This window comes from Dermacentor andersoni, chromosome 3 (genome assembly GCF_023375885.2).
Source record: "Dermacentor andersoni chromosome 3, qqDerAnde1_hic_scaffold, whole genome shotgun sequence".
NCBI lineage: Eukaryota > Metazoa > Arthropoda > Arachnida > Ixodida > Ixodidae > Dermacentor > Dermacentor andersoni.
The window spans coordinates 225,430,768-225,458,539 of record NC_092816.1 but is presented as its reverse complement, the minus strand read 5'-3'; the positions used below and the strand labels follow the sequence as shown (position 1 = coordinate 225,458,539).

The following is a 27,772-nucleotide window of genomic DNA, read 5'->3' as shown; positions in this document are numbered from 1 at the left end:
GTGAGGCTAATTTTACGTTTATTGGTGATGCCGAATCGGTAGACAGTGGCGTAGTTTCTGCAACCGGAATGAGCGCGACGAGATACTGCGCCGATAGAATGCTAGAGACGCAGCTAGACCAGCTGTGCACTTTTTCCACAGTTTTCAAGGGAGTGCGTCAAGAAAACCGCTACAATAATCGAATCTTATCTGACATCGTTATTATTGCGTAGAAATCAACGGCTACTCTTCAACCGTGCTCACTATTCACGGGAGTACCCCAGGGTAGTATCCTGGGACTATTCGTTTTCGATGTATACTTGAGATCGTTAATCTGGATGAGCCGGTCAAATTCATTATCTACGCAGATGACACAGGCAGTATCTTAGCTTCTGAAACTACCACATGCCTTTTTTTTATCGTGGTAACGCAGCATTAACACATATGAATATTTGGTCAGCTAAAGATGGGTTGCTGATAAAGACGGTTGCGGTCTGCTCCAGAAGAGTCATACGAGATGATAAGGAGGCACAAGACGAGGAGGAAGAAGAGACTGGGGCGGTGGAAATTAAAATGGAGGACGACAGCCATCTCTTTACATGTGTGTTTAAGTGAATCACTTTAGGAACCTTACATTTTGGCGCAGCCATCGAAGCGAACATGTGGGTGACTTTCTTCGTTGACACAAAGTCACCACCGGGCATATCCTTTAGCCGTCACCAAGTGCAAGTTAAGCCAGCGAAAGACCTTGCCGGGGATGTCGCAACAGCCAACCTCGTCGACGTGGTGCTGGAAGGAGCTTCTATGAGTCGCGAAGAACTTCTGCAAATGGGATCCGTTGAAGTGGACCTGCAGCTGCAGGAGCTTGTGGACTTGGTCCTGGAGCCTTCCAACCGACACACCATTAAGCAGGAAACATCGGCAGAAGTGAGCCATCTTTTGAATGTCATCGAGCAACAGCAACGACAGAGGACGCATCAGAGCGAACTTATGTCAACTCTGCTCAGCTTGCATAACCTCGAACGGAACATTGTGGAATCGGATATATTCGAGGAAAGCTCTGCGAGTCCCAACTACTGGCTTTGGTTTTACGAAAATGCATGTAAGAATGGGTAGCTCTCTGACGATGCGAAGATTCAGAATATCCGTCGCTACCTCGGCGCCACCGCTATAAAGTGGCATGACATGCAGTTTTTGGATAAGCTACCAGCTTGCCGGAACAATCGGAAAAGAAATTTTCTGGCGACTTTCCATCAAAACCCTGTTGAAAGTTGGGATGTGGCTCTACGCTTTACATACTAATGTGGTTCTTTACTAGAGTATTTAATCGAAAAACGCTGTTTGTTGTACGAAGCAGAACCTAAACTCACCTCGTCGGCTGTTACAGCTTTAAATACACAAGGGCTATCTGTAGATGTACGAAACTAAGTTAAGATTAAAGCCCCAGTGACATTTGAAGACTTTCTGCAGTGCATACAATTCTTGTTACCAACAACATAATTGACGCAGGAACTAGAGATATATTCCTAATTCAAATGAGCTGAATGCAAAATATCGGTTCACCGCCTATCAACACTGGGTTCCTCCACCCATCCCAACACATAACCTAAAAGAAAGTTCATAACCCCTTACCGATTGTGTCGAGGGGAGTAGTCAACATACCACACTGAAGGATCTGAGTATACGTGAATTATTGCCCCAGAAACAAGTCAGTGTCGATGAAAAGCCTCAAATGTATGATACTGTGTACGTAGTGTCCACTTGCTTGCTCCACGATGGCATTGAAATGAAAGCACTTCTGCACAGTGGAGCCTCTGTGTCGATAATAAATGGGACTCTAGTGAACGTCAGCCGCCTGCGTAAAGGCAGGGCCCTGCCCGTCCGGTCATATCATGGGACTGTCAGCTCACGTAATCAGTGGACGATTGTAGTTCTTCAATGTGTGGCGACACACTCCGCGCATATTTCTGCGCACCCCCCGTCTTCTTATCATCTGGCCCAGCATAACACAGCTGCACGCTGGACTGCATGGTCGATAAAACATAGCGCCACCGCCACGTCACCCGAGATATGCGTTACCGACGGTGGCTATAAAAACAGCCTTCCTGGCAGAGAAAGAACGCCTTCTACCTTCCGCTACTGGGACGAACGTAGCGTTGGTATGCCCGTCCGCTGCCATCGTTAGTCGAATAAAGAAGCGTTACGTTTTTATGTTGGGATTCGTCCTTCGGCAGACACGACATCCCACATCTGGTGACCCGGACAACGAACAAGAACGCATCGCCATGGACGAACAAGACGCCCTTCAACGACAGCTGAAACTTCTCAACAGACAGCTTCACGCGCAGCAAGAGGTGATCGAGAAGCAAGAGCAACAGCTTCAGGAACGGCACGACCAACGCGATGGTTCCGTGCAGCAGCATCCTGCCCGCTCCGCCGATGACGTCAGAACCCCGGCAGATGGCATCCCGCACGCTGCCCCGCACGGCGTCTGGCGTGTCGCTGTCAAGCTTGCGCCGTTTTGGGCCGACTCGCCCGGGGTATGGTTCGCCCAAGTCGAGGCCCAGTTCTCCCTCGCGCACATCACACAAGACCGGACCCGCTACGATTATGTCGTCGCCCACCTCAATGCCCGCTACGCCAGCGAGGTCCGGGATATCCTTGCCAACCCACCAACGGCCAACCTTTACGAACACCTCAAGACGGAACTCATTCGCCGCCTGTCACTCTCGGAAGATCAGAAGGTGCGACAACTTCGGTCCGCAGAACTTGCCGAGCGCAAGCCTTCGCAGCTCCTCCGCCACATGCGTGCTCTCGCGGGCAACATGGAAGTCCAGGATTCCTTACTGCGAGCACTTTGGCTTCAACGACTTCAACCGCACGTCCAGGTAATTATGCAGCCTCAGCTTACGCTACCTCTCGACCAACTTGCCGGGATCGCTGATCGCGTCAACGAGGTCTCTTTGCCGCCGTTGTCACCCACCGTCTAGGCTGTCGCCGCACCGCTGAACACCATAGAGCTTGAGCGGCGTATCGACGATATCAACCGACAGCTCAGCTCCATTCAACGACGCCTGGATCAACACTTGCCGACGCGCCACTCGCAAAGCCGTGGCCAGAACACTACCCCGTCGCAGCAGCCTGGTGACGACGACCGGTGTTACTACCATAGACGCTTCGGGGACAGAGCACGGCAATGTCGACCACCCTGCTCCGCTAGAAATCAGGGAAACTCCAACGGCAGCTCGTAGCCTAGGCTGCGAGCTGCCAACCTGGAGGCCGTCGCATCTTTGTCACCGAACAAACTACAAAGCAGCGGTTCCTTGTCGACAGCGGTTCCGACATTTGCTGCTACCCGCGAGCCCACCTTCAAGGTCCCCGTCCTTCTACGTCTTTCGAGCTCAGCGCGGCAAACCGGTCCACTATCAAAACTTACGGCTCGCTCCGCCTGCACGTCCAGCTTAAAAACCTACGCCGTGACCTTCATTGGAATTTTGTCATCGCCGACGTCACAGAGCCAATCATCGGCTCAGACTTTTTGGCGCACTATAACCTCCTTCCGGACTGCCGCCACGACCGTCTCATCGACGCGACAACGGGACATTCTGCGCCAGGACAGCGAACGACTACCCACCAGCCAAGCATCAAAGTACTCAGTGTCGAACATAATTTACCGTACCACGCCATCCTCGCCGAATTTCCCGGTTTGACGCGCCCCAGCGGGTTGCCACGCGATGTGCAGCACACCACCTTGCACTACATCCGGGCCACCCCAGGCCCCCCCGGTTTTCTGTCGCGCCCGTCGCCTTGCCGCGGACCGCATGCGCATAGCCAAAGCAGAGTTCGAAGCCATGCTCCGGGAGGGAATCGCCCGCCCCTCCGACGGCCCATGGGCCTCGCCACTTCACCTCGTCCCTAAGAAAACCGAAGGCTGGCGGCCCTGTGGGGACTACCGTGCCCTCAACGCCCGCACAACTCCGGACAGGTGCCCCGTTCACCACATCCAGGACTTCGCCCATTGCATTTCCGGCTGCCACGTTCTTTCCGTCCTAGACTTGGTGAAGGCCTACACGCAGATACCCGTCAATCCGGACGACGTCCCGAAAACTGCAATTATTACTCCTTTCGGCTTGTTCGCGTTTCCTTTCATGAGCTTTGGCCTGAGGAACGCTGGACAAACCTTTCAACGCTTCATCGACGAAGTCGTCCGCGGCCTCGACTTCTGCTTCGTCTATCTTGACGACATATTGGTCTTTTTTCCGCAACACCGACGAACACTACAGGCACCCTCGTATGCTTTTCCAACGACTCGATGACCACGGCTTACTCGTCAATGTTCCAAAGAGCACGCTCGGCGCTTCAGTCGTCAAATTCTTCGGCCATGACGTCACATCAGAGGGAACTCGACCCTTACCTCAACGCATCTCAGACATACAAAATTACACTCAACCAACCACCGCTAAAGACCTTCGCCGTTTCCTCGGCATGCTGAACTTTTACAGGCGTTTCTTGGCACACGCAGCCGACTACCAGGCTCCCCTCCATGATGCCTTGGCTGGTCTGCGAGGAAACCAACCCGTCACGTGGACACCCGCTTTAACGGAACTTTTCGAAAAATGCAAAGCTGCTCTTTGCACCGCCACACTTCTCTCCCATCCTGTGCCAGACGCTCTCTTGGGGCTCTTCACGAACGCCTCTAGCATCGCCGTAGGCGCCGCCCTTATGCAGCACGTAGACAACACCTGGCACCTCTTGGCGTTCTTCTCCAAGAAACTTTCAGCTCGCAAAACTACCCCTTCTGCGGCCAGTCCCACCGACGAAACCACGACCCCCGCGCCGTCGAGTTCGCCAGCTTATTACAGAGAACTTCTGGCGATATACGATGCAATTCAGCACTTTCGCCACATTCTCGAAGCACAACACTGCACTATCTACACCGACCATAAGCATCTGACCTACGCCTTCTCCCAGCACCGCGACAAACTCCCGCCGGTCCAGCAGAACCAGCTCTCGTTCATCGCCCAGTTTACCACCGACATCCAACATGTCAGCGGGTAGGACAACGTGGTCGCCGACGCGCTTTCACGTGTGGCAGCTATTAGCCCTTCGCAGATAACAGCTGAAGTCCTCGCCGAGGCTCAGACTACGGACGCTGAACTGCAGGAGCTTCTTAAGGGTGGGTCCTCGCTACAGCTGCAGCAAGTCCCAATACCTGAGTCGACAAAGACTATCTACTGCGACATATCAACAGCACGAAGCAGGGTTTACGTGCCCCTTTCCCATCGCCGTGGCCTCTTTAACCAGCTACATAACCTCAGCCATCTCGGCATACGCGCTTCTGCCCGCCTCGTGGCTGACCGCTATGTCTGGCCCTCCATGCAGCGGGATTGCCGCACCTGGCCGCGCTCCTGCATTCAATGCCAGTGCGCTAAAGTCACCAGGCATGTCCCTTCACCACTCGGCGCATTCCCCCAGACCTCTGGTCGGTTTCAACACGTCCACCTTGATATCATAGGGCCCTTGCCTCCAGCTGGACGCTATCGCTACTGCCTCACTGCCATCGATCGGTACACTCGATGGCCTGAGGCATGGCCCCTCGAGAGAATCACTGCGCAAGACGTCGCCTCGGCTTTCTTCGCCGGCTGGATTGCCCGCTTCGGGTCCCCTCGCTACGTCACCACCGACCAAGGACGACAGATCGAATCGCACCTTTTCCGGCTGCTCGGGCTGACCATCGGGTTCGAACGCTGGCGAACCACCAGCTACCACCCATGCGCCACGGGATGATCGAACGTTTCCACCGACAGTTCAAAGCAGCCATCATGTGCCACCCAGACTCAACCTGGCCTGAAGCCATCCCAGCCGTCACTCTAGGTCTTCGCGCCACCTTCAAGCCCGACATTCAGGCTACACCAGCAGAGCTCGTCTACGGGGAACCCCTCCGTCTCCCAGGCAAATTTCTCACTTCACCGCCATCCACCACCGCGACGTCAGATTCCACCGATTTCATCGCCCGGCTCCGACGCACCATCGCTGCTCTCCGCCCGTCACCTGCAGCTCACCACTGTAAGACCGCCCCCTTCGTCTTCAAGGATCTGGCAACGTGCTCGCACACTTTTCTCCGCGACGACACCGTCCGCCGGCCTTTACAGCCACCTTACAGCGGACCCTACACAGTTCTCCGTCGGGACGACAAAACCTTCACCCTGCGCATTAAAGGGAACGCCGTCCGCGTCTCTATCGACCGGCTGAAGCCGGCCTACACCGATTCCGCAGAACCAGTGAATACCAGTGCATCCACAGACGTCCATCCACGACCGCCGACATCGCAGCCTGCTTCTGTCACTACAAGCAGCGGATGTCGGGTACGCTGCCCAGATTTTTACAAGCCCTGACGGCTCTCCACTCCGCGGGGGGTGATGTGGCGACACACTCCGCGCATATTTCTGCGCACCCTCCGTCTTCTTATCATCTGGCCCAGCATAACACAGCTGCACGCTGGACTGCATGGTCGATAAAACATAGTGCCACCGCCACGTCACCTGAGGTATGCGTCACCGACGGTGGCTATAAAAACAGGCTGCCTGGCTGAGAAAGACCGCCTTCTACCTTCCGCTACTGGGACGAATGTAGCGTTGGTATGCCCGTCCGCTGCCATCGTTAGCCGAATAAAGAAGCGTTACGTTTTTATGTTGGGATTCGTCCTTCGGCAGACACGACATCCCACAAATGTCAAGGTCACAGCATTCAGAGAGACGTTATAGTGTTGCCGGATGTAAGTTATGACTTTCTGTTGCCCCGCCCTAATATGAAAAAGTTAACGATGAACATGCACTGAATCTTGATTGAGGACAAGAAAGAACAAGCTAGAGGTACCTGGACACCTAAAAGAAATTTGCTGTTAGGATGACATAAAAACGGCATTCCCAGAGCTTTTCTGCAAAGCCACCAGCGATAAAATCTGAGGTGAAACAGCGCGAAAAATACCACAGCGCTTCTCTGTGGTATTTCTTTCCTTGTGTCCTCGTCTTTTTCGCGCTGTTTCACAAGGAAAGAAATACCACAGAGAAGCGCTGTGGTATTTTTCGCGCTGTTTCACCTCAGTTCTATGTATGAACCAACTAGCCCTCATCAAGATCTTACTAATGCCGAATAAAATCTGACGCGGTTCCTTTTGAGCTCACAGGCAAAGCAGCGGTTAGAACTCCGTATATGTCGCGAAGAAAGAAGATATGGTTGAAACAAGAGCTACAAGCAATCGTGGACGCTGACATCATTCGACCGTCAGTGTCCCCATTTGCATCGCATATAAGTGCTGCTCCGAAACAGGACGGAACTTTCCGTCTTTGCATAGTTTACCGAGCTCTTAATCAACAAACTGAGCTGATACATTACGGAATGCCGAGGATTGATAAGATAGTTGACGAGACCGGTGGTTGTCGTTGGTTTTCAAGATTACACCTTTGCAAGGGCTTCTAGCAAATTTCATTGACTGGAGAAACGAAAAAGTACAGTGTCTTCATTACATATTTGACTTATATGAGTATAATCGACTAGCTTTCGGCTGGAAGAACTCCCCAGCACCGTTTTAGAAAATTATGAATGAAACTCTGAAGCCATCCTTGTAAACGTCTGCAACGTTTACATTGACGATATCATTGTTTATTCGAAAACAAGGGAGGAACATCAGAAACACCTTTCACAAGGTTTGAACCCTCTCAGTCTTGCACATTTCAAAGTTAACGTAAAAAAAGTGCTTTCTTCCAATAAAACGCGCTGTTCCTTGGAGGAGGTTTTGACGAGTACACCAGGAATTGGTTGAAAGAATTTCAATATTGGTGTAACCCTTTCATATAGACTCACTGCGTTTTTTTTTAGGTCGAGCCGGACATCTCAGATCATTCGTGAAAGACTGTGCCATTAAGACGAGATGTCCCACACGTTTGACGCAGAAAGATATACCTTATAAGGGGGATGAAGAGTGTGAGACTGCGTAGAGTGAAAATGATATTGTCGGCCCCTATCCTACGGATACCACACTTCTCCTTGCTGTTTATGCTGAATACAGAAAGCATTATGTAATCGGGTACTAGAGCTATACACTGAAGCCAGCTTAAATCAAATACTCTGCAACAGAAAAATAAGCGCTGGCGTCTTGAAAGTTGTGCAATATTTTCGAACTTACCTAGAAGGCGCAAAGTTCACCCTTTTCACGGATCACAACGCACTGACTCATCTTTTTGGCATGACGCAACCAAGAGGACGCATATGGCATAAATTATCTCCAACAGTTTGATTTCGTCATTTCCCTCTCGGATCCGCGGAAGTAGCGAGGAACCAAGCCCTCGAGGAGCACAATGCACGAGATTGACGTAGTGGCCGCGTCGCGGTAAAAGCTTGTCCTCCCTGCGTGGAGGGAGCCTAACCGACTCTGCAGGCATTTTCACTAAAGTTGTTCTCTCTCTCTCTCTCTCTCTCTCATTTCCCATCGCCCCGGCCTTCTCATCACCGACGCTGATGCACTGTCCAGGTTGCTGGTACCGAACACATTTGACTACCCTGAATAAATTAATCACATGAGTCTTTGGGAGGGCACCGAAGAAATGAAGTTTATCGATGACAAATATCGTGTTCCAGCCACAATGGTTCCCAAAATACTGCATCCCTACTATGACACCCCAGAATCCGGTAAGCATGATGGTTTCTGGCGCACGTACAATAAACTGCTCAAGAGATTTACGTGGCCAGGTATGAAGCATGATACCAGAACCTACATCCGGACGTGCCATCTTTGCCGGAGGAATAAAGTCATGTTCATGTAGCCCACAGATACCATGGTAACCACAGAGCGCTCAAGTATACCGTTTGAAGTCGTTCATTTCGCGGAGCTCAGAAAGAAAGGTTCTCAGAAGGCGCCAGGAAAACACAAGTTTTCTTGTTGGCTATTGATGAATGTACAAGGATGGGTATGGCCAGGGCAGGAAAGGAAGCCGCCAAGAGCATCATGGCTCTTTCTTAAGGCTGGCTGTTTTCGAGACACAAAGATATTGGTGGTTTCTTCCGCTCCTTCTATTGTCTCTTTCAGAGATAGGATAGCCTACAACCACCAGTGAAACAAGTAATAGAGGGCTGCTGTGCAAGTCCTCGACATTGCGGCTGACACGGGGGCGTCGACAGATGATTGACAGACGGCCCGGTCCCTGGCCTTGTGCGCAGCACACCTTTATCCAGAATTCGATACGCTAACACACCTTCGCTCGTTGCCGCACTCACCCGCCTTACGCCCTCTCCCCTTTAGAAGAACCCCACCTATATATACTGTGGCGAGGAAAGTATATGTCGCCTTGAAGAAGTCCACTTGTCGAAACGTTGGCTGCTGCTTTCATCTTGTTCTCGTTTTGCTCATCGTCTTGAATTTCTATTTCCCGCCTTCCTCGTGTTTTTCAAAGATCTTAGTGTGTAATAACGGACCTCCTTTTTGGAGCAAAAGAAAGGTTGCAAAGTGGGCGGCAGTTAAAGGAATGACAATCAAGTTTTGTTCACCATAACGCCCAGCTTCTAAATGCCTCGCCGAACGTGCTATACGAGACACGAAACAGTACATAAAAATGTACCAGAACTTTGCAGGTGGTTGGAAGTGCTGCCTCGAAGCCGCTGTGAGCCATCACAACTGTTCTTGAACAAATGGTCTAGATGCAGTCTCTTTTCGGTGCTTCAGCGAGTGTGCTCATACTTCCAGCGGATCGCGATCTGGCCCTTCTTATTAACCTAGAGCTTTCCGAGAGCAAAAAAAGTGCGAAACAACAAAAGGAATATAAAGATCGAATGAAGAGAAATTTTGACAGAAGACGAAGCAGCGACATGCCGGACATACAACCCGGCGACTGCGTTCTAGTACGGAAAGGCAGTGGCACTTCCAATGACGAGTTTTATGACCCATTCAAGTAATCAGGCTGCCTCGCAGAGTGGTATCCTGCAGACCATCTGGTACATGAGAGACTCTGGACAAACGGAGTACGCCTCTCTCAGCAATGTGTTCAAATATTACACCAGGCGGTGTGAACAATGAAGTTCGGAGGAATGAAGCGGTCTGCTCCAGGAGAGTCATAGAGGACGATAAAAAGGGACAAGAGGAGGAGGAAGAAGAGATTGGAGTGGAGGAGATTAAAATGGGGGGACGACACCCGTTTCTTTACATGTGTGTCTAAGTGAATTCCTTTAGGAACATCACAACACTAGTAAAACGAAACCAATACTGTGGCACGAAAAGGTAAAGTGACTCTACGAAGACGGAAGTTGGCACTGTGTGACTCCGATGTAGGAATAGTCAATTAATTTAAGACGTTAGGCGTCATATTTCCAGCAAACATGTCTTGGGACTCAATATAGATTATATATAAAAGGACTTGCGTAAGTAACGGTACTACTTTACAGACATGAAGAATATCTCCCCAAAAGTGTCTTTTTTCTCCTTTACAACGTGATGTTTCTGTCACACATAAGTTATAGGATACTGGTTTGGGGTACAACAATAAGCAATATGAAGAAATTAGTAGGCGTCAAAGAAAATTTATTCAATTGATTACGAACTACCCACCTAATTTTCGGTAGAGCCATTAATTGACACACGAGGTTTATCACGGATGGAAAATATGTACAACTACAACTTGTGCAAGACAATAGTAAGACATTCTAAAGAAAATAGAAATTTCCTTATTAACCTCGGTGATCTAGTCCAAAGACATCCTATAGACATTATCATCATCATCACCATTCTGGCTACACCCACTGCAGGGCAAAGGCCTCTCCCATACTTCTCCAAATACCCCGGTCATTTACTAATTGTGGCCATGTTGCCCCTGCAAACTTCTTAATCTCATCCGCCCACGTACCTTTCTGCCACCCCCTGCTGCGCTTCTGTTCCCTTGGAATCCAGTCCGTAACCCTTAATGACCATCGGTTATTTTCCCTCCTCATTACATGTCCTGCCCATGCTCATTTCTTTTTTTTTGTAATTTCAACTAAGATGTCATTAACTCGCGTTTGTTCCGTCACCCAATCTCCTCTTTTCTAATCCCTTAACGTTACACCTATCATCCTTCTTTCCATAGCTCGTTGCGTCGTCCTCAATTTAAGTAGAACCCTTTTCGTAAGCCTCCAAGTTTCTGCCCCGTACGTGAGTACTGGTAAGGCACAGCTGTTATACACGTTTCCTTTGAGGGATAATGGCAACCAGCGGATCATGATCTGAGAATGCCTGTCAAACGCATCCCAGCCCATTCCTATTTTTCAAATTATTTCAGTCTCATGATCCGGATCCGCGGTCACTACCTGTCCTAAGTAGATGTATTCCCTTACCACTTCCACTGTCTCGCTACCTATCGTAAATTGCTGTTCTCTTCCAAGATTGTTAAACATTACTTTAGTTTTCTGCATATTAAATTTTAGACCCACCCTTCTGCTTTGCCTGTCCATGTCAATGAGCATGCATTGCAGTTGGTACCCTGAGGTACTAAGCAGGGCAATATCATCAGCGAATCGCAAGTTACTAAGGTATTCTCCATTAACCCTTATCACCAATTCCTTCCAATCCAGGTCTCTGAATACCTCCTGTAAACAGGCTGTAAATAGCGTTGGAGAGATCGTATCTCCCTGCCTGAGGCCTTTCTTTATTAGGATTTTGTTGCTTTCTTTATGGAGGACTACGGTGGCTGTGGAGCCCCTATAGATATCTTTGAGTATTTTTACATACGGCTAGTCTACACCCTGATTCCATAATGCCTCCATGACTGCTGAGGTTTCTACTGAATCAAACGCTTTCTCGTAATCGATGAAAGCTATATATAAGGGTTGGTCATATTGCGCACATTTCTCTATCACCCGACTGATACTGTGAATATGATCTATTGCTGAGTAGCCTTTACGGAATCATGCCTGGTCCTTTGGTTGACGGAAATCTAAGGCGTGCCTGATTCTATTTGGAATTACCTTAGCAAATATTTTGTAGGCAATGGACAGTAAGCTGATCGGACAATAATTTTTCATGTCTTGGGCGTCCCCTTTCTTAGGGATTAGGATTATGTTAGCGTTCTTCCAAGATTCCGGTACCCTTGCGTATACAGGTTGGCCAGTTTCTCTAGAACAATCTGCCCACCATCCTTCAACAAATTTGCTGTTACCTGATCCTCCTCAGCTGCCTTCCCCCTTTGCACAGCTCCCAAGGCTTTCTTTATTTCTTCCAGCGTAACTTGTGGGATTTCCCATTCCTTTAGACTATTCTCTCTTCCATTATCGTCGTGGGTGCCACTGGTACTGTGCAAACCTCTATAGAACTCCTCAACCACTTGAGCGATCTGATCCATATTAGTAATGATATTGCCGGCTTTGTCTCTAAACGCATACATCTGATTCTTGCCTATTCCTAGTTTCTTCTTCACTGCTTTTAGGCTTCCTCCGTTCCTGAGAGCATGTTCAATTCTATCTCTATTATACTTCCTTATGTGAGCTGTATTACGCTTGCTGATTAACTTGGAAAGTTCTGCCAGTTCTATTCTAGCTGTAGGGTCAGAGGCTTTCATACATAGGCGTTTCTTCATCACATGTTTCGTCTCCTGCGATAGCTTACTGGCATCCTGTCTAACGGACTTACCACCGACATCTATTGCACATTCCTTAATGATGCCCATAATATTGTCGTTCATATCTTCAACACTAAGGTCCTCTTCCTGAGTTAAGGCCGAATACCTGTTCTGTAGCTTGATCCGGAATTCCTCTATTATCCTTCTTACCGCTGACACATTGATCGGTTTTTTATGTACCGGTTTCTTCCGTTCCCTCCTCAAGTCTAGGCTAATTCGAGTTCGTACCATCCTATGGTCTCTGCAGCACACCTTGCCGAGCACATCCAGATTTTGTATGATGCCAGGGTTAGCGCAGAGTGTAAGTTCTATTTAATTTCTAGTCTCGCCATTCGGGTTCCTCCATGTCCACTTTCGGCTATCCCGCTTGCGGAAGACGGTATTCATTATCCTCATATTATTCTGTTTTGCAGACAATACTAATAACTCTCCCCTGCTATTCCTAGAGCCTATGCCATATTCCCCCATTGACTTGTCTGCAGCCTCCTTCTTGCCTACCCTGGCATTGAAGTTGCCCATCAGTATAATGTATTTTGTTTTGACTTTACCCATCGTCTTCATAGACGCTTTCGACTTCCTGGTCATCATGACTGGATGTAGGGGCATAGAGCTGTGCGATCTTCAATTTGTACCTCTTATTAAGTTTCACAACAAGACCTGCCACCCTCGCGTTATTGCTATAAAATTCCTGTATGTTACCAGCTATGTCCTTAATAATCAGGAATGCGACTCCTAATTCTCGTCTCTCCGCTAAGCCCCGGTAGCACAGGACGTGCGCGCTTTTCAGCACTTTCGTCCTCCTAGCTTCACTGAGTTTGATTATATCCCCATTTACTGCCCTCTAATTCCTCGAATAGCACTGCTAGACTCGCTTCACTAGATAACGTTCTAGCGTTAAACATTGCCAGGTTCAGATTCCAATGGCGGCCTGCCCGGAATCAGGGATTCTTAGCACGCTCTGCTGCGTCGCAGATCTGACCGCCGCCATGGTCAGGTTTTTCGCAGCTGCTGGCGACTGATGGCCGGGGTTTGATTGTTGTGTTGATATAGGAGGTTGTGGCCAAGTACTGCACCAGGGTCGCCAATCCTGCTCTGCTGAGGGAGTGCGTTAACGGTTCTGGACGTTCCTCCTCGTTCCTTGGGGTCTAGATGTCAATAAATCACGTAACAATAAAAAAAATAACGTGACTCTTCAAAGCTCTGACACAATGAGACGAGTGCAGCGACCGTAGTGGTATTTCTGACGAGCAGCAGCTAAAAAGCGTCGTCCTCGATGCCCTTCGGCATTTGCTTGATTTTTTCCTCCTCAGCCATGGTGGGGTGTTTGCAGTTGCAGAGATTGAGCACATCCTCGATGTAGCCCGTGAAATTCTCGGCGGGATGCTGCGCACATTGACGCAAGCGCAGCTCAACGCAAAGCTGGCGGGCCGTAGGCAGACCAAAGACGTCCGTAACGGAAGTCTTGTTAATGGACCAAGTTGGAATGTCAGTCTCGTGGTTGTGATACCACAGTTAAGTGATATCCGCAAGATAAAACATGACGTGAGTCAATTTCGTTGGATCATCCCCTTTGTTACTGGCGCTGAGGTGTTCGTACGTCAACAACCAATCTTCAATGTCTGAATCACCTGAGCCGTTGAAGATTGGCGGCTCGCGCTGACAGTACAGGACGCAGCAGGTGGCATGGGCGGCCGCAGGATCAGTTTGAGTAGAGGTGTCGTTGACCATAATGGCAACGTGAACACAAGGGAGCATCCAGTAACGAAGTTGCAGTAGGGTGCAGGGGACCCACGCAACCTACACCAAATCTCACGTGATTTATTGACCTTTACACGTCGAAGAAGGACGAGCAACGTCCAAGGCGAGCGTCAAGCGGCCAAAAGTCTGGGCAAGCGCAAGCTCGGGTCGCGTGGCTACCACCAACACTGTGCCTTGCTCGCTTGGCTGCTTCGTCGTCGTCTTGCCTTCGTCATTGCATGTAAATCATAATGCCGGCCCAGTGGCCCAAGCGCTAGGGGCAAGGTAACCATTAAGAAATACGCGTATAAAAGGCAGGGGCCATATAACGTAAAACCATTCCAATATGTTTTATTACAATCTCCTGACGTCAAATTCGCATAACCGCCAACGCAAGCACCGGGCACTGACCCGCAGGGTTGATTAAAGAGACCAATCAAATGCTTTCCGCGTGACGTCACTTTTGTTTGCTTTAAAAATGAATAGCATTGCCTACACTGAGCGGATTGTATTATCTAATTTGCTGACAAGAGGCGAGGTGCACGGCTCAAGAGTAGAGGTGTTCTATGGGGCCGAGCCAGTGCACTGAAAATCGATAACCGGATGGAAAGGGTGGTGCCGGCGTCTGCGGTTGGTCCGCTTTCCCTTACTTAGCTTGCGGTGGCTGGTCAAAAATCGCGCCGGCATGCAACGGAAGGTGAAGAATGCTGCTGAAAAGGATCCTTAGCAAAGAAAAGTTCACTGAGCGAGGTCGTAAACCTGCCTAAATTTCTCGAAAACGTTACACGGCCACGTAAAAAGTTTAATTGTACGCAACTAAACCCAAGCTTTCCGGCAGGTGCGAGTAGCCAGTCCTGAGCGACCGACAACAGCCATCATTTATTCCTTCCGAAACGGGACAGCCTGCGGCCATTCAGAGAAAAATTCAGTTTTCTTCGGCATATTAATGCGTCTTTAACGCGTACACGTCACAACGTCACATTGACGAGGTGAGTTCTTGCGGTTTTGTGACGTCGCGTGACATGCAGGTGAAGTGGGTGCAGACCGTAAACATTTGACAAATAGCCGAGGTCTAATGGCGAAAAGGCGTCGAATCAGAAATAACCCTTTTTCTTTTGTTCCTTGCGGTCATGCATAATCAGCGCGTTCATGTCGTATCATATCGGGAGCTACCACGCTTTTCGTGACGTCGCGTGACAGACAGAGGAAGTGAGGGTGGTTCCAAAAAGTTTTTAACCAATGGCGGAGGGATGATTGCAGAATTGGGATAGAAAAGCTTGGAATAGCTTTACGTTATAGCCTCCAAGGTCTGCAAAGCGAAACAGACAAGAAAACGGAGGTGCCTGTGGTTCACCAACGTAAGTTCCCTACTTCGGCAGAAAATTTCGAGTGGTCTTTGATTTCTTGTGTCGCTAGTGACGCAAACACAAAATTAAGCGAGCAGGTAGACATTTTCAAAAAAAAAAAAGCGTGCCCTCTAGTTATACTAAGCAGGCTTGAAGAGACCACAGAAGGTAACGCCAGAATTTACGCGGACAGCTATTGAGGGGGCTTATTTTTGAAACAGTTTAAACGTAAGCAATATTCAGCTTAAAGTTGACTAAACAGTTGAACGACACGGAATAGTCACCCTGATTTCAAGTGCGAAAAGGGGGCACTTGCAACCGCAGTCCCACTGGTCCGCTAAAAGCTCGGCTAGGATGTGGTTGCGGAAAAGGAAAAGCCTTGTCTCCCACGGACACAATTCCGGGTGATCTCTCGCCCGTGGCTGAATTGTTTGATCAGCATTTCGCGCGTGTTTCCAAAGACAGCTGATCAGTCTGGGTGGGTCGATGCAAGCTCAACAAAGTGATATTGGCACCTGCATATATACTATTGACAAGTGTACTTCTCTTTATCGGGCGACACGTTTCACCGCCTAACAAATGTTATGGCACAGCGCAGGACGCACTTGAATGTGTCGGAAGATTCTGGAATGTTATCGATGGTTCCATCCGCTGTCTGTTGTCGCCGAATTGTGTAATCTGATTGCATGTGTGCGCGACGCGAATAATGTAGAACTTTGTGGAAGGCACGCGGGTCCCAGCAATTAGTCTGGAACATTCGACGATTGTGAAACGATGATTGTGTCTTGTTGTGAAACTTATTAGGAGGTACAAAATGAAGGTTGTGCAGGTCTACGCCCCTACATCCAGTCATGATGACCAGTAAGTCGAAAGCTTCTATGACGACGTGGAATCGGCGATGGGTAGTGAAAACAAAATACACTATACTGATGGGCGATTTCCATGCCAAAGTAGGCAAGAAGCAGGCTGGAGACAAGGCAGTGGGAGAATATGGCATAGGCTCTAGGAATAGCAGGGGAGAGTTATTAGTTGAGTTTGCGGAGCAGAATAATATGAGGATAATGAATACCATCTTCCGCAAGCGGGATAGCCGAAAGTGTACATGGAGGAGCCCGAATGGCGAGACTAGAAATGAAATAGAACTTACACTCTGCGCTAACCCTGACATCATACAAGATGTGGATGTGCTCGACAAGGTGCGCTGCAGAGACCATAGGATGGTACGAACTCGAATTAGCCTAGACTTGAGGATGGAACGGAAGAAACCGGTACATAAAAAAACCGATCCATGAGTCAGCGGTAAGAGGGAAAATAGAGGAATTCCGGATCAAGCTACAGAACAGGTATTCGGCCTTAACTCAGGAAGAGGACCTTACTGTTGAAGATATGAACGACAATAATATGGGCATCATTAAGGAATGTGCAATAGATGTTGGTGGTAACTCCGTTAGACAGGATGCCAGTAAGCTATCGCAGGAGACGAAACATCTGATCAAGAAACGCCTATGTATGAAAGCCTCTGACCCTACAGCTAGAATAGAACTGGCAAAACTTTCCAAGTTAATCAGCAAGTGTAATACAGCTGACATAAGGAAGTATAATATGGATAGAATTGAACATGCTCTCAGGAACGGAGGAAGCCTAAAAGCAGTGAAGAAGAAACTAGGAATAGGCAAGAATCAGGTGTATGCGTTTAGAGACTAATATGGGTCAGATTGCTCAAGTGGTTGAGGAGTTCTACAGAGATTTATACAGTATGAGTGGCACCCACGATGATAATGGAAGAGAGAATACTCTATAGGAATTCGAAATCCCACAAGTAACGCCGGAAGAAGTAAGGAAAGCCTTGGGAGCTATGCAAAGGGGGAAGGCAGCTGGGGAGGATCAGGTAACAGCAGATTTGTTGAAGGACGGTGGGCAGATTGTTCTAGAAATACTGGCCACCTTGTATACACAATGCCTCATGACCTCGAGCGTACAGGAATCTTGGAAGAACGCTAAAATAATCCTAATCCATTAGAAAGGGAACGCCAAAGACTTGAAAAATTATGGTCCGATCAGCTCACTGTCCATTGCCTACAAAATATTTGCTAAGGTAATTGCAAATAGAATCAGGAACACCTTAGACTTCCGTAAACCAAAGGACCAGGCAGGATTCCGTAAAGGCTACTCAACAATAGATCATATTCACACTATCTGTCAGGTGATAGAGAAATGTGCGGAATATAACCGACCATTATATATAGCTTTCATTGATTACGAGAAAGCGTTTGATTCAGTCGAAACCTCAGCAGTCATGGAGGCATTGCGGAATCAGGGTGTAGACGAGCCGTACGTAAGAATACTGAAAGATATCTATAGCGGCTCCACAGCCACTGTAGTCCCCCATAAAGAAAGCAGCGAAATCCCAATAAAGAAAGGCGTCAGGCAGGGAGATACGATCTCTCCAATGCTATTCACAGCGTGTTTACAGGAGGTATTCAGAGACCTGGATTGGGAACAATCGGGGATAAGAGTAAATGGAGAATACCATAATAACTTGCGCTTCGCTGATGATATTGCCTTGCTTACTAACTCAAGGGACAAATTGCAATGCATGCTCACTGACCTGGAGAGGCAGAACAGAAGGGTGGGACTAAAAATTAATCTGCAGAAAACTAAAGTAATGTTTAACAGTCTCGGTAGGGAACAGCAGTTTACGAGAGGTAGCGAGGCACTGGAAGTGGTAAGAGAATACATCTACTTAGGACAGGTAGTGACTGCGGATCCGGATCATGAGAGTGAAATAATCAGAAGAATAAGAATGGGCTGTGGTGCGTTTGGCAGGCATTCGCAGATCATGAACAGCAGGTTGCCATTATCCCTCAAGAGAAAAGTGTATAACAGCTGTGTCTTACCAGTACTCACGCACGGGGAAGAAACCTGGAGGCTTACGAAAAGGGTTCTACTTAAATTGAGGACGACGCAACGAGCTATGGTAAGAAGAATGATAGGTATATATTTAAGGCATAAGAAAAGAGCAGAATGGGTGAGGGAACAAACGCGCGTTAATGACATCTTAGTTGAAATCAAGAAAAAGAAGTGGGCATGGGCAGGACATGTAATAAGGAGGGAAGATAACCAATGGTCATTAAGGGTTACGGAGTGGATTCGGAGGGAAGGAAAGCGTAGCACGGGGCGACAGAAATTTAGGTGGGCAGATGAGATTAGGAAGTTTGGAGGATCAACATGGCCACAATTAGTACATGACCGGGGTAGTTGGAGAAGTATGGGAGAGACCTTTGCCCTGCAGTGGGCGTAACCAGGCTGATGATGATGATAATGATTCGACGATTGATGTATAAAAGCCGACACGCTTGACCCATTGATCAGATTTCGACAACCGCCGATCGTGTTCGCCGCTACCGTTGTTCTTTGAGTGTAGGCTGTTTTTGAGGGCACAAGTTCGCCCAAAAAGACGCTCGTTTCGTCAATCGCAGTTTTGCTGCCTTCTTAACCGCCACTACCACGTGACATCTGGTGGAGGTGCTAGTGCGTTCAAGTAGCGAACGCCCCCGCAAAGTCTAGATCCAAGTCCGAAGCCTGAGGACAAAACCAACATTGCCCAAGACCAGCATGCTAGCCGCAGACTGCAAGGACTGCCCCCAGAGCACGGACTTCTACCTGCGACGACAAAGAAGGTCGTGGTCAAAACTACCCCAATGGCTGCCCCAGCGTCCCCCGTTATCCTACTACAACCTCGGGACCCACCAACCTTCCACGAAGCGGCGACTCAAGACCCGGAATCCTGGCTGGAGACCAACGAACTAATCGCGACTTTCAGCAACTGGGACTTCTACGACAACCTGCGGCATGTGTGCTTTGTCTTAGAAGACGCCACCAGAACGTGGTTTGAGAACAAGGAGTCGACCTTGAAAACATGGGACCTGTTCCGGAGCGGCTTCCTGCGCACCTTTACGAGCATCGTGCGCAAGGAAAGGGCTGATGCCATGCTGGACGCCCGAGTGCAGCTACCTAACGAGAACGTTGCCATATTCACGGAAGAAATGAACCGTCTGTTCCGCCACGCCGACCCGGATATGCCCGAGAAGAAAGTCCGCCTTCTCATGCGGGGTGTGAAGGAAGAACTTTTCGGCGCAATGATACGAAGCCCACCGAAGACCGTAGAAGAGTTACTTCGCGAGGTCACCAGCATCGAGAAGACTTTCGAAATGCGGAACCGGCAATTCAACCACGGCACGACCTCTACCAATTCCGCAGGAATTCACTCACTGGCCACCGACGATCTGCGCGAGACTATCAGAGCGGTCGTACGGGAAGAGCTGCAGAGGTTGTACCCCAGGTCGCAACCTCAAGTAGCCTCAATCACCGAAATCCTCAAAGATGAGCTTGAGCGATCGTCTGGAGTTCCTGAGCTGCAACCAGAATCACCGCAGCCCGTGCCGGAAGCGGTGACCTACGCCGCCGTCGCCCGCCGTCAAGGCCCCCCTCCACGACCACGCCAGGGCCCAATGACGCCGCAATTCCGCCGTGAATCGCCGCCATGACTAGCCCGCTCGCCCGTCGCCCAACGCCGCTACGCGAGGAAAACGGACATTTGGCGCGCTCCTGACCACCGCCCGCTCTGTTACCACTGCGGAGAAGTGGGTCACGTCTACCGCCGTTGCCCATACCGGGATATGGACTGCGAGGGTTCGCCGTGAACGCGCCGCGACCACAGCTTGGTGAACGACATCGCGATATCGCCGACTACCTCGCCACCAGTCAGTGGAGCGCTCGATGACCGTCCCGTTCGCCGTCACCAGGCCGCTACCTGTCGCCACAGCGCCGACCATACACTGGCCCCGCCCGGGGCCGGTCTGCGAGCCCATATCCGGAAAACTAAAAGCAGCAACCGATGGAGGTGCGGTTGCTGCTCGTCGAAATGACGAAGATCCTCCGCCGCCGACGAAGACGCCAAAGAAAATACCTCGACGAAATAACGACACGCCGCCGTCCCGACGAAGTCTGGAAGGAAAGAATGCGACGACGAAAGACGACCTGACGACGTTACATACCAGCCACAAGTCAACGCGACGCAGTCGTGATCCGATACCATGACCGAACTGAAATGCAAGACAAAGAACCACCGACCTCGACGTGCTTCTCGACGGCCACGCAGTCTCCGCCTTAGTCGACACAGGGGCTGATTACTCCGTCATGAGTGGACCCATCGCCGCGCAGTTCAAGAAAGTTAAAACTGCATGGGAAGGCCCTCAAATTCGGACCGCTGGAGGACACTTCATAATGCCGACTGGAATGTGCACAGCAAGAATTACCATTCACGACCGGACTTACCCTGTCACCTTCGTTATCCTCCAACAGCTTTCACGAGACGTCATTCTCGGCATGGACTTCCTCAACCAACACGGCGCAGTCATCGACCTGAAGTCGAAGTCAATAACTCTGTCGGAAGACCATGCGATACCGTCGGAGAGCCCTCGTAATCACCACGCCTTGAGTGTGCTCGAAGATCAAGTTAGCATCCCGCCTCGCTCCAGCATTGTTATTTCGGCCGGCACCGAAACACCCGCTGATGTAGAAGGCGTCATCGAAGGCGACCAACGTCTACTGCTAGGCCGTGAAATTTGCGTCGCAAGAGGGATCGCTCGACTGCACGGAGGAAACACGAAAGTGTTGCTGACAAACTTCAGCCAGGAGTTCAAGCACATCAACAAGGGCACGACGATCGCATACATCGAAGAAATTCTGGAAAACAGCAATGCGTTTGTCCTCTCAGATTCCGCCGCATCTACCCCGACGACCATGGTTCCCGAACCAGACTGCGACATTAATCCAAGTCTCCCCGTGATTAAGCAACAGCAGCTCAGAAGTCTGCTCCGACAATACAAAGGCTGCTTTTCGACGTCATCGAGGATTCGACAAACACCAGTCGCCAAGCATCGCATAATCACCGAGGAGTACGCTCGACCACTCCGCCAGAGCCCTTACCGAGTTTCGCCGCGAGAACGCGAAGCTATAAGAGAACAAGTTGACGAAATGCTGCGCGACGACATCATCCAGCCGTCGAAAAGCCCGTGGGCATCCCCTGTTGTCTTGGTGAAGAAAAAGAACAGAACCTTACGTTTCTGCGTCGATTATCGTCGACTGAACAAGATCACAAAGAAGGATGTATACCCCCTACCACGGATCGACGACGCATTAGATCGGCTCTGCAGCGCAAAATACTTCTCGTCAATGGATTTCAAGTCTGGCTACTGGCAAATAGAAGTCTACGAGAGAGATCGCGAAAAGACCGCCTTCATCACGCCAGGCGGCCTCTACGAGTTCATGGTCAGGCCATTCGGACTGTGCTCGGCGCCTGTAACGTTCCAGCGCCTCATGGGCATGGTGTTATCAGGCTTGAAGTGGCATACCTGTCTTGTTTCCTTGGATGACGTCGTCGTCTTCGCCGGAAATTTCGACGATCACCTTAGGCGGCTTGCGACAGTACTAGAGGCCATCAAGTTATGAAGGCTCACTCTAAAGCCAGAAAAGTGCCGCTTCGCTTACTATGAGCTTTTATTTCTAGGCCACGTCATCAGCAAGTCTGGAGTCCGCCCCGACCCGCAGAAGACAGCTGTCATCGCAATGTTCCCGCAGCCCATCGACAAGAAGGCAGTGCGTAGATTCGTTGGCATGTGTGCCTACTAAAGGCGCTTTGTCAGACTTTTCACGCATCGCTGAGCTGCTGACACAGATAATTAAACGTGACGTCGAGTTCAAGTGGGGAACACCGCAGTCCCACGAATTTCAAAAACTCAAACGACGCATGCAGTCGCCGCCTGTACTTGCGCACTTCGACGAGGACGCCGACGCCGAAATCAACACTGACGCCAGTAGCCTGGGCCTCGGTGCCGTCCTGGGCGAGATAAAAGATGGACATAACACGTGATAGCTAACGCTAGCCGGTTGTTATCAAAAGCGGAAGGCAATTATTCTACAACTGAAAAGGAATGTCTCGCCATCATTTGGGCTTCAGCGAAGTTTCGCCCTTACCTATATGGCAGGCCATTCAAAGTCGTCAGCGACCATCACGCCTTGTGTTGGCTAGCGAATTTAAAAAATCCTTCAGGACGGCTGGCGCGGTGGAGCCTAATACTGCAAGAATATGATGTTACTGTAACCTATAAGTCCGGACGAAAACACTCTGATGCCGATTGCGTATCACGCGCCCCCAATGACTCACCGCAGCAAGATGAAGATGACGACACCTTCCTTGGCATTTTAAGCGCGGAAGACTTCGCTGGACAGCAGCGAGCAGACCCGGAGTTCAAAAACCTCGTCTAGTATTTGGAAAGGCACACAGACGTTGTCCCTAAGGCATTTAAGCGAGGGTTGTCTTCGTTCTCGCTTGTATACAACCTACTCGTAAAGAAGAACTTCTCACCAGTGCGCGCCAAATACCTTCTTGTTGTCCCGTCAGGAGTGCGTCCAGAAGTATTGCACGCCCTACATGACGATCCGACCGCTGGACACCTCAGATTTTCCCGGACACTATCGAGGATACAGGACAGGTATTATTGGTCGCGCCTGACCGCTGACGTCACCCGTTATGTATGAACATGCCGAGACTGTCAGCGACACAGAACACCACCGACAAGGCCAGCGGGATTACTACAGCCAATCGAGCCTCCTTGCCGACCATTCCAGCAGATCGGGATGGACTTGTTGGGACCCTTTCCGACTTTAACAACCGGAAATAAGTGGATCACCATGGCGACGGACTACCTCACCCGCTTCGCTGAAACTAAAGCACTGCTGAAAGGTAGCACAGCCGAAGTCGCGAAATTGTTTGTCGAAAACATCCTGCTGCGACATGGCACACCAGAAGTCCTCATCATCGACAGAGGAAGGGCCTTTACAGCGGAGCTCACCCAAGCCATTCTGCAGTACAGTGAGACAAGGCACAGGAGGACAACGGCCTACCAGCCACAGACGAATGGTGTTACGGAGCGCCTGAATGCTAGCAATGTACGTTGACGTCGAACACAAGGCCTGGGATGCCGTCCTGCCGTACGTAACATTCGCTTAGAACACGGCGGTGCAAGAAACAACACAGATCACGCCGTTTAAGCTGGTTTATGGCAGGGACCCGACGACGACGCTCGACGCCACGCTGCCACACGTCACTGGCGAGGATAATCTTGACGTCGCTACTTATCTCCAGCGCGTCGAAGAAGCCCGACAGCTCGCCCGCCTACGGATCAAGAACCAGCAGCGTACGACAGACGACACTACAACCTCCGACGACGCTTCGTCGAGTACCAGCCCGGCGACCGCGCTTGGGTATGGACCCCGACACGCCGAGGAGGACTGAGTGAGAAACTATTGGGACGCTATTTCGGACACTACAAGATCATCCGACGTATTGGCGCACTGGACTATGAGGTCGTGCCAGACGGCATTTCGCATTCACAGCGGCGCCGCGCACGATCCGAAGTGGTCCACGCGGTGCGCCTTAAACCATTTTATGGACGCTGACGAACTTCCTTATTTTGTTGTTTTCTTTACGACGAGTGCTTCTTTTTTATTACTTTCGTTTGTTTGCAGCATCGGGTCGTTGCTTTTTAAGAGGGGGGTAATAACACGTGTACTTGTCTTTATCGGGTGACCACGTTTGGCCGCCTAACAAATGTTATCGCGCAGCGCAGGACGCGCCTGCATGTGTCGGAAGTTTCTGGAATGTTATCGATGATTCCATCCGCTGTCTGTTGTCGCTGAATTGTGTAATCTGATTGCATGCGTGCGCGACGCGAATAATATAGAACTTTGTGGAAGGCGCGCGGGTCCCAGCGATTAGTCTGGAACAATCGACGATTGATCTATAAAAGCCGACGCGCTTGACCCTTTGATCAGAATTCGACGACCGCCAATCGGGTTCGCCGCTACCGTTGTTCTTTGAGTGTAGTCTATTTTTGAGGGCACAAGTACGCCCAATAAAACGCTCGTTTCGTTAATCACAGTTTTGCTGCCTTCTTAACCGTCACTGCCACGTGACACTATGTTACTTATGGGCACCCTGGCTATAATAACTTTAGTTTCACACGTAGGAAACCTACTGCCATAGAGAGAATTTCGGTATCCTTCCTTCGACAAAATCTTGAAGCCGTGAAGAAGTTAGTGCATCATTATGAAACATATTGAAAGTGACAGTGGTAAGCTCGCTATTAATGGCAAAAGCTTTTTACAAATGTCTATATTGCCAATCTTGCCTCAAGTATCCGCAAAATTTATTCACATTTATTTCGAGTCACCAGTTTGGTTTCGTCGCTGCTTGAGGCACCACTTCTCTTCTTGATAAATTCACTGATGGGTTACTCTCAGCTTTCGTGCAAACCATGTTTTCTTTAACCTTGGTCATAGATTTCGTTAAGGCATTCAACGTAGTGCGCCGTGCAATTCTACTTGAAAACTGTACTTCGGCCATTGGTTTCGGAGGAAAATTTCTTTTTGGCTTCCTAAACGATTGCCTCAGCAATCGCTGACAGGTAGATAGATGCCTCAAAGACCAATAGCCATTCGGCATTAAGCTATAACTGACCTCAGAGGTACCGCAATGTTCCATATTATCATCACTCCTTTTTAATATATTCTTGAGGACTCCGTGTTAGATCTTTACAATTACCTCGTTTTAAAGTATGCGATGACGCTGCGCTACTAACCAAGCATACATGTTACTCGAAAACCATTAGACTCCTACAACAAAATGTTTCCGATGCTATGTCTTAGTTCGCATATAACTGTTTCTAAGCACCGAAGAAACTAAATTGGTATGTTTTAGAAGTCTAATCAAAGCCAACGTTACTGAATCACCCCTATACGTGAAAACGCCGTATCCATTCTTCAAGAAAATGCCCAGCAGTAGAGCCCATGAGCTCAATTAAATCCTGGGAGTGTTCGTTTACAAGGATTCAATGCGGCATAGTCGCTTAGTATACGTTTCTAATACAGAAACCCGCGTCACCTGCTTGTTGAACATTAGGCCTATGCTACCGACATCTATGAAAATACGATTATCCGCACCCTTGCATAGAAAATACGACCGTATTACGTACGCTGTTACATTATTTTTATTTGGTTCTGCTCATTGGAAGTGCCGCATGAATAGAATCTTGAAATATGTGCTAAAACGTTTTTCGTACAATTAATTCGTTCATAGCTGACAATGTTCTTTTGTCTTTTGATCTCCTCACGGTTAAATCACTATTTTTTTCAAACAGTTGTGCCGCGACCATTCTGCATATCCGAGTTGAGACACCATTACATTGGTCCTAGAGCATTGGCGCAAGTCTAACGCTACATTGTACCACTAGGTATGGCAGAGCCAGGTGTGTCTGTGTAACGCAAGTCTTTAAAATATCCTCGATGTCCTGCTGCAAAGCACGAACCGCAGCTTGACTAGATTGGCTAATCTTGTGTGAGACTTGACATGTTAGCTGTAGTTGTTCTTTCTATGTGTCCATGTCGCTGTCAGTTAGATTCCTGTCATTTCTTAAACAATAAGACGTTTGTGTTTGAAACCTGTGATTTTTGTCGCCATTTTCTTTTCATTCGTAGCGGAGCCTAGTGAGGCAAGCCTCTATGTTAGCTTTGAAAGGTCTGGTATGTTAAGTAACGCACTGCAAGATGGCAAAGAAGTATGCTATCATTATAATGACTATTCTTGCAAAATAAGCATCATGTAACAGTCAGACATGATCCTAACCTAAACAGCTTCCACAGTGCATTTTTAGACTGCATGGGAACCGCATAACCATTTTGCACCTCTGAGACCGTGCGGGAAAATTGAACGGGCTGCATAGACGTCTAATTTCCGGGAAGGCACTGCGACAGCCAACTGTACTGCACCAGCTGACAGCCTTGTGTGAGTGGAGCTTTAGCTACAGCAATGACTGAGCAACCCACCTCCGCCGTTGCGGTAACAGATGTACGGGAATCGCCACACGTTGCCGAGGTCTACCGCAAACCCGATGACAGCGAGGAGGAATTCAATCTTCTTGTCCCACTTCTCTCGGCCGTCGTCTGTGAGCACCACCACGGCCATGGGCGCCACCGACGCCACGGGCGCGCAGCTGGACCGCGCAGAGGACATGGCTGCTGGTGCGCGGGGGGACAGCGCTTGCTGCTCGCGCGGCTCCATGCGCCCGACTCGGAGGTGCCACCGCGCCGCAGCCAAGTGTGGCTGGAGGCGGGGCCCTGGTCACGTGGCCGGGCGGGCCCACAGGGGCGGGGCTCTCGCGTACAGCAGCCTCCCCCCATCCGAGAGGGGCCACGAGTGCTGAGCTTGCCAGAGCACCTGCCGAGATTCGCGGTCGCCCGTTTCTTTGGGGAGTCGGTTGTTCACGAAAAAGAGTGGACAAAAAAAAAAAAGTGTTGGAACGCGTGAAATAAAAAAGAGTCCAAACTATTTTTACAGTAGATTAAAACACGCTAAATTTCGCCCCTGAAAGTATTTAATTATCACCACTCGCATTGCATATGCACCGATAACAACGAGAGAAAAAAAAAATAAGAAAAGTTCATCTCGCACTTATACCCCGATGTCAAGAACATCATATTTGCTGGTCATTATTTCAAACAATGTTTGACTGCTGGGCGCGTGCGGGCTGGAAAACAAAGAGCTGGGCCAGGCACGTACGCAGGATTTTTTTTTCGGGGGGGGGCCCAACCCAAGGTAACTTTTCTATTCAAATGAAGGGGAGGGTACTTTACTAATATAAATTTGAATAATGCCTACCATTTGCCATGAAGACGCTTAAATCCGCACTAAAGATTCGAAATACATGTGTCTCACATTTACGCCTTTGATATACACTTCTTTACATGGCAAACAAAGAACCACATAACATGGACTCGCGCATGAAACATGCGCAGGAAAAACCTTGCCAAGAACAAGTTAATAAGCGAAAGTGCCAAATAAAGATTTCTAGTAGCGTATTTCTTTAATTAGCTCTGGAAGAATTATAGAGAAATGTATATTTGCGGAACAATCACAGTTCTTTTAGATCCCTCGTTTACTGCTCTATCCAG

General features: G+C 49.4%; 1 protein-coding gene across 1 annotated transcript in view; it reads right to left on the bottom strand.

Annotated features, from left to right (window-relative positions):
• The window catches only part of SerT (Serotonin transporter), an 860,179-nt gene extending 832,793 nt beyond the window's left edge, over positions 1–27,386 (bottom strand). The window contains exon 1 of the mRNA XM_050183099.3: positions 26,648–27,386. Within this exon, the coding sequence (XP_050039056.2) occupies positions 26,648–26,882 (235 nt within the window). The 5' untranslated portion in view covers positions 26,883–27,386. The remainder of the gene's footprint in view (positions 1–26,647) is intronic.
• Between the last annotated feature and the right edge of the window lie 386 nt (positions 27,387–27,772).